Genomic DNA, 16,255 nt, shown 5'->3' with positions numbered 1-16,255 from the left:
ACCTACCTTCAGAAGGCTGTCCTTTAGGATGGTTACCTACCTTCAGAAGGCTGTGTGCTCTTGGTTGGCGTGCCAGTGGCTGTGGATCCCTTTATGGTGCACAGATCAGTGGGAGAGAACTCTGGCTCTCTGATTGGCCCTCGAGGTCCAAAGGGATTGAGGATCGTAGAAGGAGATTGGTCGATCCCAAGGTTGTGAAGGTACATCTGCAGATCAGAATCAAAACAGTCATATACAGTGATTCCATAAGAATATGTTATTGTATAGATATGGTGTTATTTTCAGATCAACAGAGCAGAATGTTGGACACCTTCCCTCCTCACATAAGTTGTCAAATTAGTCTTACCGGAATCCTTTCTTCAATGTTGAGCTCCCTCTCCTTGTGTGGTGAGGAGGGTTTGGAGGACCAGTACGGGGCATAGTTATCCACCTCCAGACTGACCACAGAAGAAGCAGCCCTGACGGACACCTCAAAGTTCTGCCCACTGTGACCACTGTCCTGGGAGCTGGAGAGGACGTCTCGGTTTGATGACACGTTACTGAAGCGTCCCAGGCTGATGAAAGGAGAGGTCTCGGTTGGAGCACCACTGGGCTGTTCAGGTCTACCTCCTGACTGAACCCGGTCTGACCCTCCCTGGGTCCTCTCCAACTCCCTGGGCTGCCCCGGAGCGCTCTCCTCCTCTGTCTGCGTCTGGCTGCTGTCCTGGTCAGTGTGCGTCTGTGCATGCTGAGCTCTCTGGAGAGACGTGACCACGGTGTTGAGGGAGGAGTGAGACTGAGACCTGCCCAGGGGGGAGGGTCCTCCTACAGGCCCTGCTGTGTCCTCTCTCTCGGGAAGACCACTACCTGCTGCCTCCCCTCTGGTAGGGGAGGAGGGTCCATATTCACACCTGCTGAGGGTCTGGTTGCCCAGCTGTGGAAGACCCAGCATACGGGTCAGAGAGTCAGAGACTGCATCGTAGGCCTTCTGCTTGGGAGAGACCCCGGAGAAGCCCTGAAGAGACAGGTTGTCATAGAACGACATCTTGTTTGAACTCTGGTTGGCCTTCCAGGCACCAACCTTCTGTAGGTAGTTGAGACTGGGGAGAGAATGGTGGCTTCTTCCTGAGGGCTCCTGTACTGTCTCTCTGGCAGGCAGAGGGGGGTCCGGGACAGGGGTGGCTCTATCAGCCAGGGTGACTACAGCAGGCTGGGGCTGGGAGGAGACTCTGGAGCCTGAAGAGCGCTGAGAGACCTCCATGTTAAAAGTGAGGGCAGACAGCTTAGTGCTGGATCTGACTGGAGCGTGGAGGAACACACCTGGGGTGGACTGGGACACGGGCTGGGGGAGGAGGCTCAGGAACGAGACGTCTTGTTCTATGCCTGTCTGGTTCCCTGAGGACCAGAGGTCTGTCTCCCTATGGCCTCGCTCCACACTGAACCCTGCTGAAAACTGGGCCCCGACCCCGACCCCTAACACACTGTCCAGTAGCCCTCTGGTCACGCTCAACCTCCCTTTGGCAGATCCAGTGGTTAAAACGTTAGGTGTATTGGTGACAATGTCAGGTGTGTTGACTTCACTGTGTAAGGATGGTACGGGCCCACGGCTGGCACCTCTCTGGGTCTCTGCTCCAGGCTCAGAGTCCAGACTCCTCTCTGGCTCCGAGCAGAGCTGCCTGCAGAGCGCGTTACTGCTTTCATCCGGCTGGCTGCTCAGGGAACGGATGGTGATGTTGGAAATTTCAGACATCCGCGAAGACTGTTTACTTTTGAGTTTCTCCGTCTTCTCAGGTGAGACGGAGGCTCCTCCTTGAGGGCCTTCTCTTCTCCCTGTGACTGGTGGTGAGACGTCAGGCTGCAGCTCAGGTGAGACGTCAGGCTGCAGCTCAGGTGAGACGTCAGGCTGCAGCTCAGGTGAGACGTCAGGCTGCACTCTTTGGCTCACATCCCTCTCTTCTCTCAAGCCACCTGGTTTGGAAACACAGCTGTCACTCCTGGATTCTCCCCCAAAGAAGTTGGTCCTGTTGAGAGAGGTCTCAGAGGCAGAGGAGACAGCACTGCTGCTACCGCTGGGCATCCCAACGTCCTTCTGGAGCAGCTGCAGCAGCTTTCTAGCAGGGATGTCCCCGCTGAGGAAGGAAGCGTTGTCGTCAGGGAGCACGGACAGAGGTCTGTCTGGGTCACGGAGACTGGTACGTGTCTAGTGATCAGAATCAGAAACAGACTTTATTTCGCCCAAGGACATGTACATTTACACAGAATTTTACATGGTGATATGGCAATGCAAGCAATAGAGAAAATATACAGACAGAATATAGACAGAGTCATTTACACAGTCTACATACAGTATACTAGATATATAAATATATAGATATATATATATATAATATAGATCTTCCCCTCCCTGCTACCGACCAGTACCCCAGAACGATGAGTCTTCTGCCCCTCGTTATCTCTGACGGTGGCTGGGTAGCGGTCCTCCTCTGGTTGTCCCAACCCGTCACCAGGGGACATGCTGTGTTCGGAGAGGGAGCAGCAGCTACTGGCCCTCTCCTCTGACTGAGACAGGGTGGACGTGTGACCCAGAGGGTGCTGAGACAGAAAGAATACATCTCTGACTGAGACAGAATAAGCATAAATCGTACCAAACACAAAACAAACTATGGACACTAAATTGGGGCAGCAGGTAGCCTCGAGATTAGAGCTTTGGGCCAGTAACTGAAAAGTCGCTGGTTCGAATCCCAGAGCAGACAAGGTGAAAAATATGTCACTTGTGCCCTTCAGCAAGGCACTTAACCCTAATTGCTCCAGGGGCGCTGGTGACAATGGTGACCCTGGCCCCACTACCTAGGGGCGTCTAAGGGGAAGTTGGGATATGCGAGACACACATTTCCAATACATACTTGTACCCGTTGTCTAACAGGACAAATATAAACACCCCCTAAGTTATTATTATAATTGTCTTGTTGCTACCAGATCCACTAAACAATTTCACCAGACAATGTTTATTTTCTGTTTATTCTTTGTTTCCGCTGGTGGTGTCAGCTCCATTTAGCTCTGTGATCTAGTGGTGTCAGCTCCATTTAGCTCTGTGATCTGGTGGTGTTAGCTCCATTTAGCTCTGTGATCTGGTGGTGTTAGCTCCATTTAGCTCTGTGATCTGGTGGTGTTAGCTCCATTTAGCTCTGTGATCTGGTGGTGTTAGCTCCATTTAGTTCTGTGATCTGGTGGTGTTAGCTCCATTTAGCTCTGTGATCTGGTGGTGTTAGCTCCATTTAGCTCTGTGATCTGGTGGTGTCAGCTCCATTTAGTTCTGTGATCTGGTGGTGTTAGCTCCATTTAGCTCTGTGATCTGGTGGTGTTAGCTCCATTTAGCTCTGTGATCTGGTGGTGTTAGCTCCATTTAGCTCTGTGATCTGGTGGTGTTAGCTCCATTTAGCTCTGTGATCTGGTGGTGTTAGCTCCATTTAGCTCTGTGATCTGGTGGTGTTAGCACCATTTAGCTCTGTGATCTGGTGGTGTTAGCTCCATTTAGCTCTGTGATCTGGTGGTGTTAGCTCCATTTAGCTCTGTGATCTGGTGGTGTTAGCTCCATTTAGCTCTGTGATCTGGTGGTGTTAGCTCCATTTAGCTCTGTGATCTGGTGGTGTCAGCTCCATTTAGCTCTGTGATCTGGTGGTGTTAGCTCCATTTAGCTCTGTGATCTGGTGGTGTTAGCTCCATTTAGCTCTGTGATCTGGTGGTGTTAGCTCCATTTAGCTCTGTGATCTGGTGGTGTTAGCTCCATTTAGCTCTGTGATCTGGTGGTGTTAGCTCCATTTAGCTCTGTGATCTGGTGGTAGCTCCATTTGGCTCTGTGATCTAGTGGTGTTAGCTCCTTTTGGCTCTGTGATCTGGTGGTGTTAGCTCCATTTAGCTCTGTGATCTGGTGGTGTCAGCTCCATTTAGCTCTGTGATCTGGTGGTGTTAGCTCCATTTAGCTCTGTGATCTGGTGGTGTTAGCTCCATTTAGCTCTGTGATCTGGTGGTGTTAGCTCCATTTAGCTCTGTGATCTGGTGGTGTTAGCTCCATTTAGCTCTGTGATCTGGTGGTGTTAGCTCTGTGATCTGGTGGTGTTAGCTCTGTGATCTGGTGGTGTCAGCTCCATTTAGCTCTGTGATCTGGTGGTGTCAGCTCCATTTAGCTCTGTGATCTGGTGGTGTTAGCTCCATTTAGCTCTGTGATCTGGTGGTGTTAGCTCCATTTAGCTCTGTGATCTAGTGGTGTCAGCTCCATTTAGCTCTGTGGTCTGGTGGTGTTAGCTCCATTTAGCTCTGTGATCTGGTGGTGTTAGCTCCATTTAGCTCTGTGATCTGGTGGTGTTAGCTCCATTTAGCTCTGTGATCTGGTGGTGTTAGCTCCATTTAGCTCTGTGATCTGGTGGTGTTAGCTCTGTGATCTGGTGGTGTTAGCTCTGTGATCTGGTGGTGTCAGCTCCATTTAGCTCTGTGATCTGGTGGTGTCAGCTCCATTTAGCTCTGTGATCTGGTGGTGTTAGCTCCATTTAGCTCTGTGATCTGGTGGTGTTAGCTCCATTTAGCTCTGTGATCTAGTGGTGTCAGCTCCATTTAGCTCTGTGGTCTGGTGGTGTTAGCTCCATTTAGCTCTGTGATCTGGTGGTGTTAGCTCTGTGATCTGGTGGTGTTAGCTCCATTTAGCTCTGTGATCTGGTGGTGTTAGCTCCATTTAGCTCTGTGATCTGGTGGTGTTAGCTCCATTTAGTTCTGTGATCTGGTGGTGTTAGCTCCATTTAGCTCTGTGATCTGGTGGTGTTAGCTACATTTAGCTCTGTGATCTGGTGGTGTTAGCTCCATTTAGGTCTGTGATCTGGTGGTGTTAGCTCCATTTAGTTCTGTGATCTGGTGGTGTTAGCTCCATTTAGCTCTGTGATCTAGTGGTGTTAGCTCCATTTAGCTCTGTGATCTGGTGGTGTTAGCTCCATTTAGCTCTGTGATCTGGTGGTGTTAGCTCCATTTAGCTCTGTGATCTGGTGGTGTTAGCTCCATTTAGCTCTGTGATCTGGTGGTGTTAGCTCCATTTAGCTCTGTGATCTGGTGGTGTTAGCTCCATTTAGCTCTGTGATCTGGTGGTGTTAGCTCCATTTAGCTCTGTGATCTGGTGGTGTTAGCTCCATTTGGCTCTGTGATCTAGTGGTGTTAGCTCCATTTAGCTCTGTGATCTGGTGGTGTTAGCTCCATTTAGCTCTGTGATCTGGTGGTGTTAGCTCCATTTAGCTCTGTGATCTGGTGGTGTTAGCTCCATTTGGCAGGCTAGCACAGTAAGAGGGACAAGAAGTAGCAAGCACTGGTTACTATATGAAGGTTACAGGTAGAGAAAGATCAGCTGACCTCAGACAGGGTGGAGGTGTAGGCTAGAGGATGCTGGGACAGAGAGGCACGGTGAGGGTCAGACGGCTGGACAACGCCGCTACTGCCCTTCTGGGCCTGCGGTGTCAGAAACCTCTCAAAGGCTACAGACACGTCTGGAGACCCCCTGACAAGACAAACAGGAGACATGCATAACATAAGCATGGGTTCCTTTTCAATAACCTAACACGATTCATACTGATATAGTGACCTTTGTTCATTAGAGTAATGAAACTATTATTTTAATAAACAATTTGATTTTCTAATGGAAGAAAGCGTTACCTTAAAGGGGCAAACTCTAAGTCTGTTGTTTGTTGGAAGAGAGAGTATCCCGAGAAGTCGTACTCTGGCAGCAGAGCGAGGGCAGGTGACAGACAACTGTCCTGAAATTCTAATGGAAAAAAAAGTCTACATATTAAAAACAACGACATGTATTACAACATCATCTCTATCATTTCCGGTGATTAATTCATCTGTGAGACCCATGTTACAAAACATAACAGACGGGTTGTTTTATGACAGACACAGACAGACGGCTAGTTTCAAAGAGCCAAATCTGTCATCTAGTTGTTGGAGTTGCCAGTCCCTTGTCATGTTGAAAGTCTGTCTGTACGTATGGTTGGCACAGTGCTGAGACTGACCCTCCATAGCAAGGTGGACTGGTGTCTTACCCAGACCCAGGAACTGACTCCTGTCCTCTTCTGCTGGGAGATGGAACCATGACTCAGTCCTCTGAAACATGGAGAAGAAAACAAAAACTCCTCAATAAAACCGCAACATCACAGAATAAAACACTAACTCTTCAAACAACAGCTCATGTTCTGAACATAGGAGCATTAGCACATCTGCATAGCTATAGCTAGTTGCTATTAACTGTGGATCATAGACAGCAGCTGGATTACTTCCCTTCTACTCAATGACAGACCTGAGGGTGACCGCTCCAGCAACCTAATAAGTTATGTTGACTGGCTAGTAAGCTAGCACTTGACCATGACTCTCAGTTCGATTACATTATACACAACAGTCATTCTGTAGGGGATAATATATATATTTTTAATATATTTTTTTTTATAGAGCCCCGACACTCGGTTTTAACATTAACATGCATCGCTTGCGGTACAGTTTTGGAAACACAGGAAGGTCCTTATTTGTATTTTGTATTTATTATGGATCCCCATTAGTTCCTGCCAGGGCAGTAGCTACTCTTCCTGGGGTTTATTATGGATCCCCATTAGTTCCTGCCAAGGCAGCAGCTACTCTTCCTGGGGTTTATTATGGATCCCCATGAGTTCCTGCCAAGGCAGTAGCTACTCTTCCTGGGGTTTATTATGGATCCCCATTAGTTCCTGCCAAGGCAGCAGCTACTCTTCCTGGGGTTTATTATGGATCCCCATTAGTTCCTGCCAAGGCAGCAGCTACTCTTCCTGGGGTTTATTATGGATCCCCATTAGTTCCTGCCAAGGCAGCAGCTACTCTTCCTGGGGTTTATTACAGATCCCCATTAGTTCCTGCCAAGGCAGCAGCTACTCTTCCTGGGGTTTATTATGGATCCCCATTAGTTCCTGCCAAGGCAGCAGCTACTCTTCCTGGGGTTTATTATGGATCTCCATTAGTTCCTGCCAAGACAGCAGCTACTCTTCCTGGGGTTTATTATGGATCCCCATTAGTTCCTGCCAAGACAGCAGCTACTCTTCCTGGGGTCCAGCGAAATTAAGGCAATTTTACAATTTTAAAACTACTCTACCACCACATATCTACAACACAAAATCCATAATACATGTGTGTATGTCTGTCTGTGCCTGTGTTTGTCTCCACAGTCCCTGCTGTTCCATAAGGTGTTTTTTATATATCTGATTCTACTGCTTGCATCAGTTACTTGATGTGGAATAGAGTTCCATGTAGTCATGGCTCTATGTAGTACTGTGCAACTCCCATAGTCTGTTCTGAACTTGGGGACTGTGAAGTGACCTCTGGTGGCATGTCTTGTGGGATATGCATGGGAGTCTGAGCTGTGTGCCAGTAGTTTAAACAGACAGCTCGGTGCATTCAACATGTCAATAGCTCTCACAAATACGAGTAGTGATGAAGTCAATCTCTCCCCTACTTTGAGCCAGGAGAGATTGACATGCATATTATTAATGTTAGTTCTTTGTGTACATCCAAGGGCCAACTGTGCTGCCCTGTTCAAAATCAAATAGTTCTGAGCAAATTTTCCCTAGTCCCTCATTCTAGCACCTAACCACACCACGGAACAGTAGTCCAGGTGTGGCAAAACTAGGGCCTGTAGGACCTTCCTTGTTGATAGTGCTGTTAAGAAGGCAGAGCAGCGCTTTATTATGGACAGACTTCTCCCCATCTTAGCTACTGTTGTATCAACATGTTTTGACCATGACAGTTCACAATCCAGGGTTACCCCAAGCAGTTTATTCAACTTAACTTGCTCAATTTCTACATTATCTTTCATATCGGCGAGAATCTGTAAAACAATTACATTTAAAAAAAAAAGTTACATTGATACACACATTTATAGGGTTAGTGTTTCCACACGGTCATATCTCCATGTTACAGCGCATGTTTACGGAAGACAGAGGGACCACCTGATCGAATTAGCCATCTGTCTTGCATGCTCCTAACACTTGTGTGTAACAGAAGGCCACCAGAAACGTGTTCACTGAAAAATACTCTCGGCTGTAACTGTGATAAAGCCGGTTAACACAGTATACAGGAAGTGTATATTTTTCATTTGTGAATTTATGTTGATGTGATATGAAAGTAAAGGGCTTTATGTTTCTTGAGCCGTATCGCAATTGAGAAGCGATTCAATGTTTAGATGGAGTATTTGACTGTTAGATCCAGTCTACCTCTGAAAATAAGTTAGTTTGATTGTTACTGTATTTTAATTAACGTTACTAACTACCTATGTTTGAGTGGTTAGGGAAAGCAGGCAAGAAGTGAATGTTTTATGGGTCAAATAAATGTAGTTAACCTACTCAATGTTTCTGTAGAAAACCCACACCACTGTGCTCCTTGTTCTATGTGACTGTACTAATTTATGTATCTAAAGTTAGCTAAGCTAGCCATGTTACTGGTAGCTAAGTTAGCTATCTCGGGTAGATAACGTCGTTAGTTAACGTCAATCAGGGGGTGGTTCCGCATTTGTCTCAGCTAAACTCCTGTTTATTTTATACCTCAGTCGCTGTAACTTTGCGCACACCAAAGATTTCCTGTTTATTGTAGCTCATACAACAAAATTAACATTTCTTACTCTGTTGACATCTGCCTCGTCTGCGGGAGAAGTCGGCTCTTGAGGCTCCATGTTGCTGTTGTCTCCGAGCCAGGGACGCTTCGCTTCCTTCACAGTTCGTATCGAAGGGCGGTTGCTAGGAAGCCCGCAAATCTTGAGCGGGAGATTCGCTGAAAAGGAACAAGAAACTAGTTCAAATCTGTCTCACTGCGACATCTAACGCAGTGGAAGAGCAAAAGCATGTAATATACAAAAAAAAGTATATTCATTTAATTAAAATGTTTGACATATATCTGTAATCTTATACTAACACAACAAATATTTACTGAAATAATGCCGAAAGACATTGTGGTTTTGAAGGTTGTGTCATCGCCTTCCACATACGTGGTGTAGCTAAAGCTGCTAACGTTAGCTGAAAGTCTCAACTTTGACCCAAAAATCTTTGAGGCATAGCTATCTTTCATAGAAACATTATTTGTAGCTCTTTATTTAACTTTAATTTGGTAAACAGTAGTAACCGCGGATGAATGGCTTTGGCAGTAGCTATGCTAGACCAAATAGTTAGTTATATATGTGTTTGCTGACAGTCATGAAAACAATGCGCACTCTTCAATGGGGCAGAAGTCCGTGAGTATGTGATTCTGGATGGCCAGCAACAATGACAAGAAACTGCCATGTAGAGAATCGTACGTGGCTCGTTTCAGCTAGAGTTTCATCTTGTTATTGATACCATGTCTTGTTTTGAGGTGATTTCAAGTCAATGCTACAATTACAACTAAGGCCGGTTTACAGTCCGTCCATCGACGTCTGTAGACAATTGTCGTAGTGACATCATAAACTTTATATTGTCGTCCAACATCAAACGTGTCGCTGTCGTTTTGAAAAAGTATAAACCCAAAACGACAGCCTCTGCATGACATCAGCAGCCTGGTGCTCCAAATAGTAAACTTTCTCTAATTTAACACCAATAAACATATCTGTTTCAAAATGTATTCAGTAAATGTTAACCTAGCAAGCCAGGCAACTAAAAGCAATGTTTTGGTCTAGCCGGTGTGGTGAGATCAATTGGTATGCGACGATACGAGCGCTTATTTCAAAGAGCGCTCCGTAAACGACGCCCAAGTGGGCAGAGATAGGCATGTTGCGCTGGGACACGTTTTAATATGGTGAAAAGCCTCTCATTTTACATTGTGGTTCTGTGTAGCCTAGTTATGCTAATATATTTGAGACCAGTATATTGTAGTTAATTTTGTCTTTGACTTAATAAGTAAAATATCTTTGTGTAGGAAACAACAAGTCCCAGACAGTTCTCATTAGAACATACCAGATGGAGGCATTGTTTACTACTCACCAGTGTTTGGAATACATTGAGCTCGTTGATAAAACGGACCATGGGACGCTTTTTCACACTGAGAATTATTTGTCAAAGGTGGTTCTGTGTAAACTGCCGTTTCCAGCTTTTGAACAAAAAGTTGTGTCACTTAGACGTTTCCTTGTTTTTAAAAGAAAAGCATTTTTTTTGTCCATTAAAGTAACATAAAATTGTTTATGTTTGTTAACAATACCACTGAAAATATCAAAAAAGAAGGTCCAAGCGTCTTTGACAGAGGGGATCAAGCTGATTCTAAACAAAAAGCTATTAGAATTGTAAGTGTATGTATATCCCTTAATAAGGTCCTTGTGTAATTGTAATGTGATATTGTACCCCCTAGATCGATTGTCCATTATATATAATCTATATATACTTGTGTTCCCTTAAGTACTTTCTGTATTGATTTGTTGTTAATAAAAAAAATTAAAAAAAGAGTTACTACTTATTTGGTAGTGAGTGGAAACGCCAACTAGATGCTTCACATTTATACATCCGGTGAAATATCTGTCTCATTGTTCTATTTGTACTTCAACCTAGACATTGACCCGGAAGTTATTTAGGTAACCTTGGGAATGCTTCCGGGATTTCTTTCTTCAACATGGCTGCTTCGTAAAGCAACTTGTATGTTTCCGTTAACTACATTCACGCATTTTATTGATAGTTGTAGGTAAATATTTGCACATAAACTATTAGAGTAAGCAGTCGATTGTCAGTCAGTATGTTTCAAGTTATTACCAGAAGTACCCCGGTAATCCGGCTTCTCGCCCCCCGTGGAGCCGTGCTTGTGGAGGCTGTCCGGGGTAGGAAGACCCGCAACGACCCAAAGGCCAAATCCAAAGAGGGGCGCATCAAAACGCCACCTCCCGTCGACCCGGTGGAGATGGTGGTCCTCAGGGAGAGATTCACAGAATATGACCTGATCATGAGAGCGCTGAGGTAAGGCTAGACCAATGCACGTACACGTTTATGTTTCAGACGTGGTGTGTTTCAGGCCAAAATCTAAGATTAAATCGAAGGTTACTGATAGCTAGTTCTGTATAAAAGTGAAATTGTCTGACTGATCAGTTTCATTACTGATAATAAGTAAGTAACGTTAGCTACCTTGCTTTCAGTTATCCCATTCATAGTCATAAAGATAAATATGGCGTCTTTTTGTAGGCACTAACTCCTCCATGGTTATTAGTAAACTAGCCCAATTTATTTTTTCACAGCAAGAGAGAAGTTGCCATATTTATACAATAAACACTTTTTCCATAACGTTATTGAGCCAATTAAGAATGAATATCATAGTAAATTGTAATGACGTTAGAAGCAAAATGTGGGTTTCCTCAAAATGATTATTATTACAAGATATGACAATAAAGGAATTTGAATGTGGCAAGAGAAAATATAATTTGCCCTTATTAAACTCGCCAGATCATTTTCCATTAATGGATGTCTGTTTAACTCGTTGACTGCTATGATTAAGCAATAAGGCACGAGGGGGTATGGTATATGGCCAATATACCACGGCTAAGGCCTGTTGTTAAGCATGACACAACGTGGGGTGCCTGGATACAGCTGTATATTGGCCATATACCACAATCCCCGGGGTGCATTATTGCTATTATAAACTGGTTACCAACGTAATTAGGACAGTAAAGTACTTAAGTTAAAATACGACTTAAGTAGTTTTTGGGGGTATCTGTACTTTACTATTTAAATTTATGGCAACTTTTACTTCACTACATTCCTAAAAAAAAAAAAAGTACTTTTTACTCCATACATTTTCCCTGAAACCCAAAAGTACATGTTACAGTTTGACAGGGAAATGGTCCAATTCACTTATCAAGAGAACATCCCTGGTCATCTTTACTGCCTCTGATCTGGAGGACTCACTAAACTCAAATGCTTTGTTTGTAAATTCTGTTCTGAGTGTTGGAGTGTTCCCCTGTCTATCCATAAATATATTTTAAAAATACAAGAAAATTGTTCCGTCTGGTTTCCTTAAAATAAGGAAGTTAAAATGATTTATACTTTTGATACTTAAGTACATTTTAGCAATTCCATTTACTTTTGATACTTAAGTATATTTAAAACCAAATACTTTCAGACTTTTACTCAAGTAGTATTTGACTGGGTGACTTTCACTTTTACAGAAGAAGGGTTTTGGAGGTTTCAGTATGGAGAACACAGACAGACGGCTATAATGTTGTGGTCCGTGAATGTGGTTGTGATTAGTGTTTATGTGGTTGGCAGGCTGGAGTTCAAGGAGGAGATGCTGAGGAAGAGGTATGAAGAGGAGGTGGGCTCCCTGGCGGAGGAGAGGGCGAAGCAGGAGGCGGAGGAGCACCGCTCCCTCATGACCTGGAACCAGGAGGAGAATCTCCGCATGCTCAAGATCAGGTCAGGAAGGAACAGGACATCGGTTCTGATTTGTCCCAAATGGCACCCTATTCCCTACGTAGTGCAGAGCAGTTTTCACTGCCCTTTTCATGTCCACCTCCATCAAATGATCCATAAAGCTTAATGGAAAATGACGTCCTGTATTCACATTCTCTCTCCCTCCTCTCTCGTTCTCTGCCTTTTAGGGAACTGAGAGTTCAGAAAGAGGTGGAAGTGGCTGAGGTCAAGAAGACAGAGGCAGCCATTCTGCGAGAGCAGACCATGGAAATCTTTGTTAAAGAGAAGGGAGAGGAGATAATGCGGATTCAGGTATGTAGAGGTTTGGTCAACCTCTTTGAAAGCCAAAGTTACGTTATTGACTATTGATCGTTATTGATTATTGTTATTGATTATTATTATTATTATTGTATTTTTATTTTTTTTATTTTTTTTATTTCACCTTTATTTAACCAGGTAGGCTAGTTGAGAACAAGTTCTCATTTGCAACTGCGACCTGGCCAAGATAAAGCATAGCAGTGTGAACAGACAACACAGAGTTACACATGGAGTAAACAATAAACAAGTCAATAACATGGTAGAAAAAAAAGAGAATCTATATACAATGTGTGCAAAAGGCATGAGGTAGGCAATACATCGAATAATTACAATTTAGCAGATTAACACTGGAGTGATAAATCATCAGATGATCATGTGCAAGAAGAGATACTGGTGTGCAAAAGAGCAGAAAAGTAAATAAATAAAAGCAGTATGGGGGGTGAGGTAGGTAAATTGGGTGGGTAGTTTACAGATGGACTATGTACAGCTGCAGCGATCGGTTAGCTGCTCGGATAGCAGATTTTTAAAGTTGTTGAGGGAGATAAAAGTCTCCAACTTCAGAGATTTTTGCAATTCGTTCCAGTCGCAGGCAGCAGAGAACTGGAAGGAAAGGCGTCCAAATGAGGTTTTGGCTTTAGGGATGATCAGTGAGATACACCTGCTGGAGCGCGTGTTGCGGGTGGGTGTAGCCATCGTGACCAGTGAACTGAGATAAGGCGGCACTTTACCTAGCATAGCCTTGTAGATGACCTGGAGCCAGTGGGTCTGACGACGAACATGTAGCGAGGGCCAGCCGACTAGGGCATACAGGTCGCAGTGGTGGGTCGTATAAGGTGCTTTAGTAACAAAACGAATGGCACTGTGATAAACTGCATCCAGTTTGCTGAGTAGAGTATTGGAAGCTATTTTGTAGATGACATCGCCGAAGTCGAGGATCGGTAGGATAGTCAGTTTTACTAGGGTAAGTTTGGCGGCGTGAGTGAAGGAGGCTTTGTTGCGGAATAGAAAGCCGATTCTTGCTTTGATTTTGGATTGGAGATGTTTGATATGAGTCTGGAAGGAGAGTTTGCAGTCTAGCCAGACACCTAGGTACTTATAGATGTCCACATATTCTAGGTCGGAACCGTCCAGGGTGGTGATGCTAGTCGGGCGTGCGGGTGCAGGCAGCGAACGGTTGAAAAGCATGCATTTGGTTTTACTAGCGTTTAAGAGCAGTTGGAGGCCACGGAAGGAGTGTTGTATGGCATTGAAGCTCGTTTGGAGGTTAGATAGCACAGTGTCCAAGGAAGGGCCGGAAGTATATAGAATGGTGTCGTCTGCGTAGAGGTGGATCAGGGAATCGCCCGCAGCAAGAGCAACATCATTGATGTATACAGAGAAAAGAGTCGGCCCGAGAATTGAACCCTGTGGTACCCCCATAGAGACTGCCAGAGGACCGGACAACATGCCCTCCGATTTGACACACTGAACTCTGTCTGCAAAGTAGTTGGTGAACCAGGCAAGGCAGTCATTAGAAAAACCGAGGCTACTGAGTCTGCCGATAAGAATATGGTGATTGACAGAGTCGAAAGCCTTGGCCAGGTCGATGAAGACGGCTGCACAGTAATGTCTTTTATCGATGGCGGTTATGATATCGTTTAGTACCTTGAGCGTGGCTGAGGTGCACCCATGACCGGCTCGGAAACCGGATTGCACAGCGGAGAAGGTACGGTGGGATTCGAGATGGTCAGTGATCTGTTTGTTGACTTGGCTTTCGAAGACCTTAGATAGGCAGGGCAGGATGGATATAGGTCTGTAACAGTTTGGGTCCAGGGTGTCTCCCCCTTTGAAGAGGGGGATGACCGCGGCAGCTTTCCAATCCTTGGGGATCTCAGATGATACGAAGGAGAGGTTGAACAGGCTGGTGATAGGGGGTGCGACAATGGCGGCGGACAGTTTCAGAAATAGGGGGTCCAGATTGTCAAGCCCAGCTGATTTGTATGGGTCCAGGTTTTCCAGCTCTTTCAGAACATCTGCTATCTGGATTTGGGTAAAGGAGAAGCTGGGGAGGCTTGGGCGAGTAGCAGCGGGGGGGGCGGGGCTGTTGGCCAAGGTTGGAGTCGCCAGGAGGAAGGCATGGCCAGCCATTGAGAAATGCTTGTTGAAGTCTTCGATTATCACGGATTTATCGGTGGTGACCGTGTTACCTAGCCTCAGTGCAGTGGGCAGCTGGGAGGAGGTGCTCTTGTTCTCCATGGACTTTACAGTATCCCAGAACTTTTTGGAGTTAGAGCTACAGGATGCAAATTTCTGCTTGAAAAAGCTGGCCTTTGCTTTCCTGACTGACTGCGTGTATTGGTTCCTGACTTCCCTGAACAGTTGCATATCGCGGGGGCTCTTCGATGCTATTGCAGTTCGCCACAGGATGTTTTTGTGCTGGTCGAGGGCAGTCAGGTCTGGAGTGAACCAAGGGCTATATCTGTTCTTGGTTCTGCATTTTTTGAACGGAGCGTGCTTGTCTAATATGGTGAGGAAGTAACATTTAAAGAATGACCAGGCATCCTCAACTGACGGGATGAGGTCAATATCCTTCCAGGGTACCCGGGCCAGGTCGATTAGAAAGGCCTGCTCGCAGAAGTGTTTTAGGGAGCGTTTGACAGTGATGAGGGGTGGTCGTTTGACCGCGGACCCGTGGCGGATACAGGCAATGAGGCAGTGATCGCTGAGATCTTGATTGAAGACAGCAGAGGTGTATTTGGAGGGCAGGTTGGTCAGGATAATGTCTATTAGGGTGCCCATGTTTACGGATTTAGGGTTGTACCTGGTGGGTTCCTTGATGATTTGTGTGAGATTGAGGGCATCAAGCTTGGATTGTAGGACTGCCGGGGTGTTAAGCATATCCCAGTTTAGGTCACCTAACAGAACAAACTCTGAAGCTAGATGGGGAGCGATCAATTCACAGATGGTGTCCAGGGCACAGCTGGGAGCTGAGGGGGGTCGGTAGCAGGCGGCAACAGTGAGAGACTTATTTCTGGAGAGATTAATTTTTAAAATTAGAAGTTCGAACTGTTTGGGCATAGACCTGGAAAGTATGACAGAACTTTGCAGGCTATCTCTGCAGTAGATTGCAACTCCTCCCCCTTTGGCAGTTCTATCTTGACGGAAAGTGTTATAGTTGGGTATGGAAATCTCAGAATTTTTGGTGGCCTTCCTAAGCCAGGATTCGGACACGGCAAGGACATCAGGGTTGGCAGAGTGTGCTAAAGCGGTGAGTAAGGCAAACTTAGGGAGGAGGCTTCTGATGTTGACATGCATGAGGCCAAGGCTTTTTCGATCACAGAAGTCAACAAATGAGGGTGACTGGGGACATGCAGGGCCTGGGTTTACCTCCACATCACCCGAGGAACAGAGGAGTAGTAGGATGAGGGTGCGGCTAAAGGCTATCAAAACTGGTCGCCTAGAGCGTTGGGGACAAAGAATAAAAGGAGCAGATTTATGGGCGTGGTAGAATAGATTCTGGGCATAATGTGCAGACAGGGGTATGGTGGGGCGTGGGTACAGCGGAGGCAAGCCCA

General features: G+C 45.6%; 2 protein-coding genes across 6 annotated transcripts in view; one reads left to right on the top strand and one right to left on the bottom strand.

Annotated features, from left to right (window-relative positions):
* Positions 1-8,794, bottom strand: part of alms1 (ALMS1 centrosome and basal body associated protein) — a 55,090-nt gene extending 46,296 nt beyond the window's left edge. For 3 of the 4 annotated variants that reach the window (XM_071382217.1, XM_071382219.1, XM_071382221.1), the window contains exons 1-7: positions 8,651-8,794; positions 6,057-6,117; positions 5,668-5,776; positions 5,368-5,512; positions 2,395-2,571; positions 347-2,179; positions 41-206 (exon numbers count right to left, since the gene is read on the bottom strand). In XM_071382217.1, the coding sequence (XP_071238318.1) occupies positions 41-206; positions 347-2,179; positions 2,395-2,571; positions 5,368-5,512; positions 5,668-5,776; positions 6,057-6,117; positions 8,651-8,701 (2,542 nt within the window). In that variant the 5' untranslated portion in view covers positions 8,702-8,794. The remainder of the gene's footprint in view (positions 1-40; positions 207-346; positions 2,180-2,394; positions 2,572-5,367; positions 5,513-5,667; positions 5,777-6,056; positions 6,118-8,650) is intronic. The other variant, XM_071382218.1, reaches the window with a different exon arrangement.
* A 1,757-nt stretch (positions 8,795-10,551) lies between these two features.
* Positions 10,552-16,255, top strand: part of mrps26 (mitochondrial ribosomal protein S26) — a 197,241-nt gene continuing 191,537 nt past the window's right edge. For both annotated transcript variants that reach the window (XR_011672570.1, XM_071382232.1), the window contains exons 1-3: positions 10,552-10,937; positions 12,240-12,386; positions 12,572-12,695. Coding sequence is in view for 1 of the 2 variants with exons in the window: in XM_071382232.1 (XP_071238333.1) it covers positions 10,720-10,937; positions 12,240-12,386; positions 12,572-12,695 (489 nt within the window). In the remaining variant the exon portion in view is untranslated. The remainder of the gene's footprint in view (positions 10,938-12,239; positions 12,387-12,571; positions 12,696-16,255) is intronic.

The sequence above is a fragment of the Salvelinus alpinus genome, chromosome 34 (genome assembly GCF_045679555.1).
Source record: "Salvelinus alpinus chromosome 34, SLU_Salpinus.1, whole genome shotgun sequence".
NCBI classification, from domain to species: Eukaryota; Metazoa; Chordata; class Actinopteri; order Salmoniformes; family Salmonidae; genus Salvelinus; species Salvelinus alpinus.
Note: the sequence above shows the minus strand (reverse complement) of the source record. Positions and strands in the feature narration are given on the sequence as shown.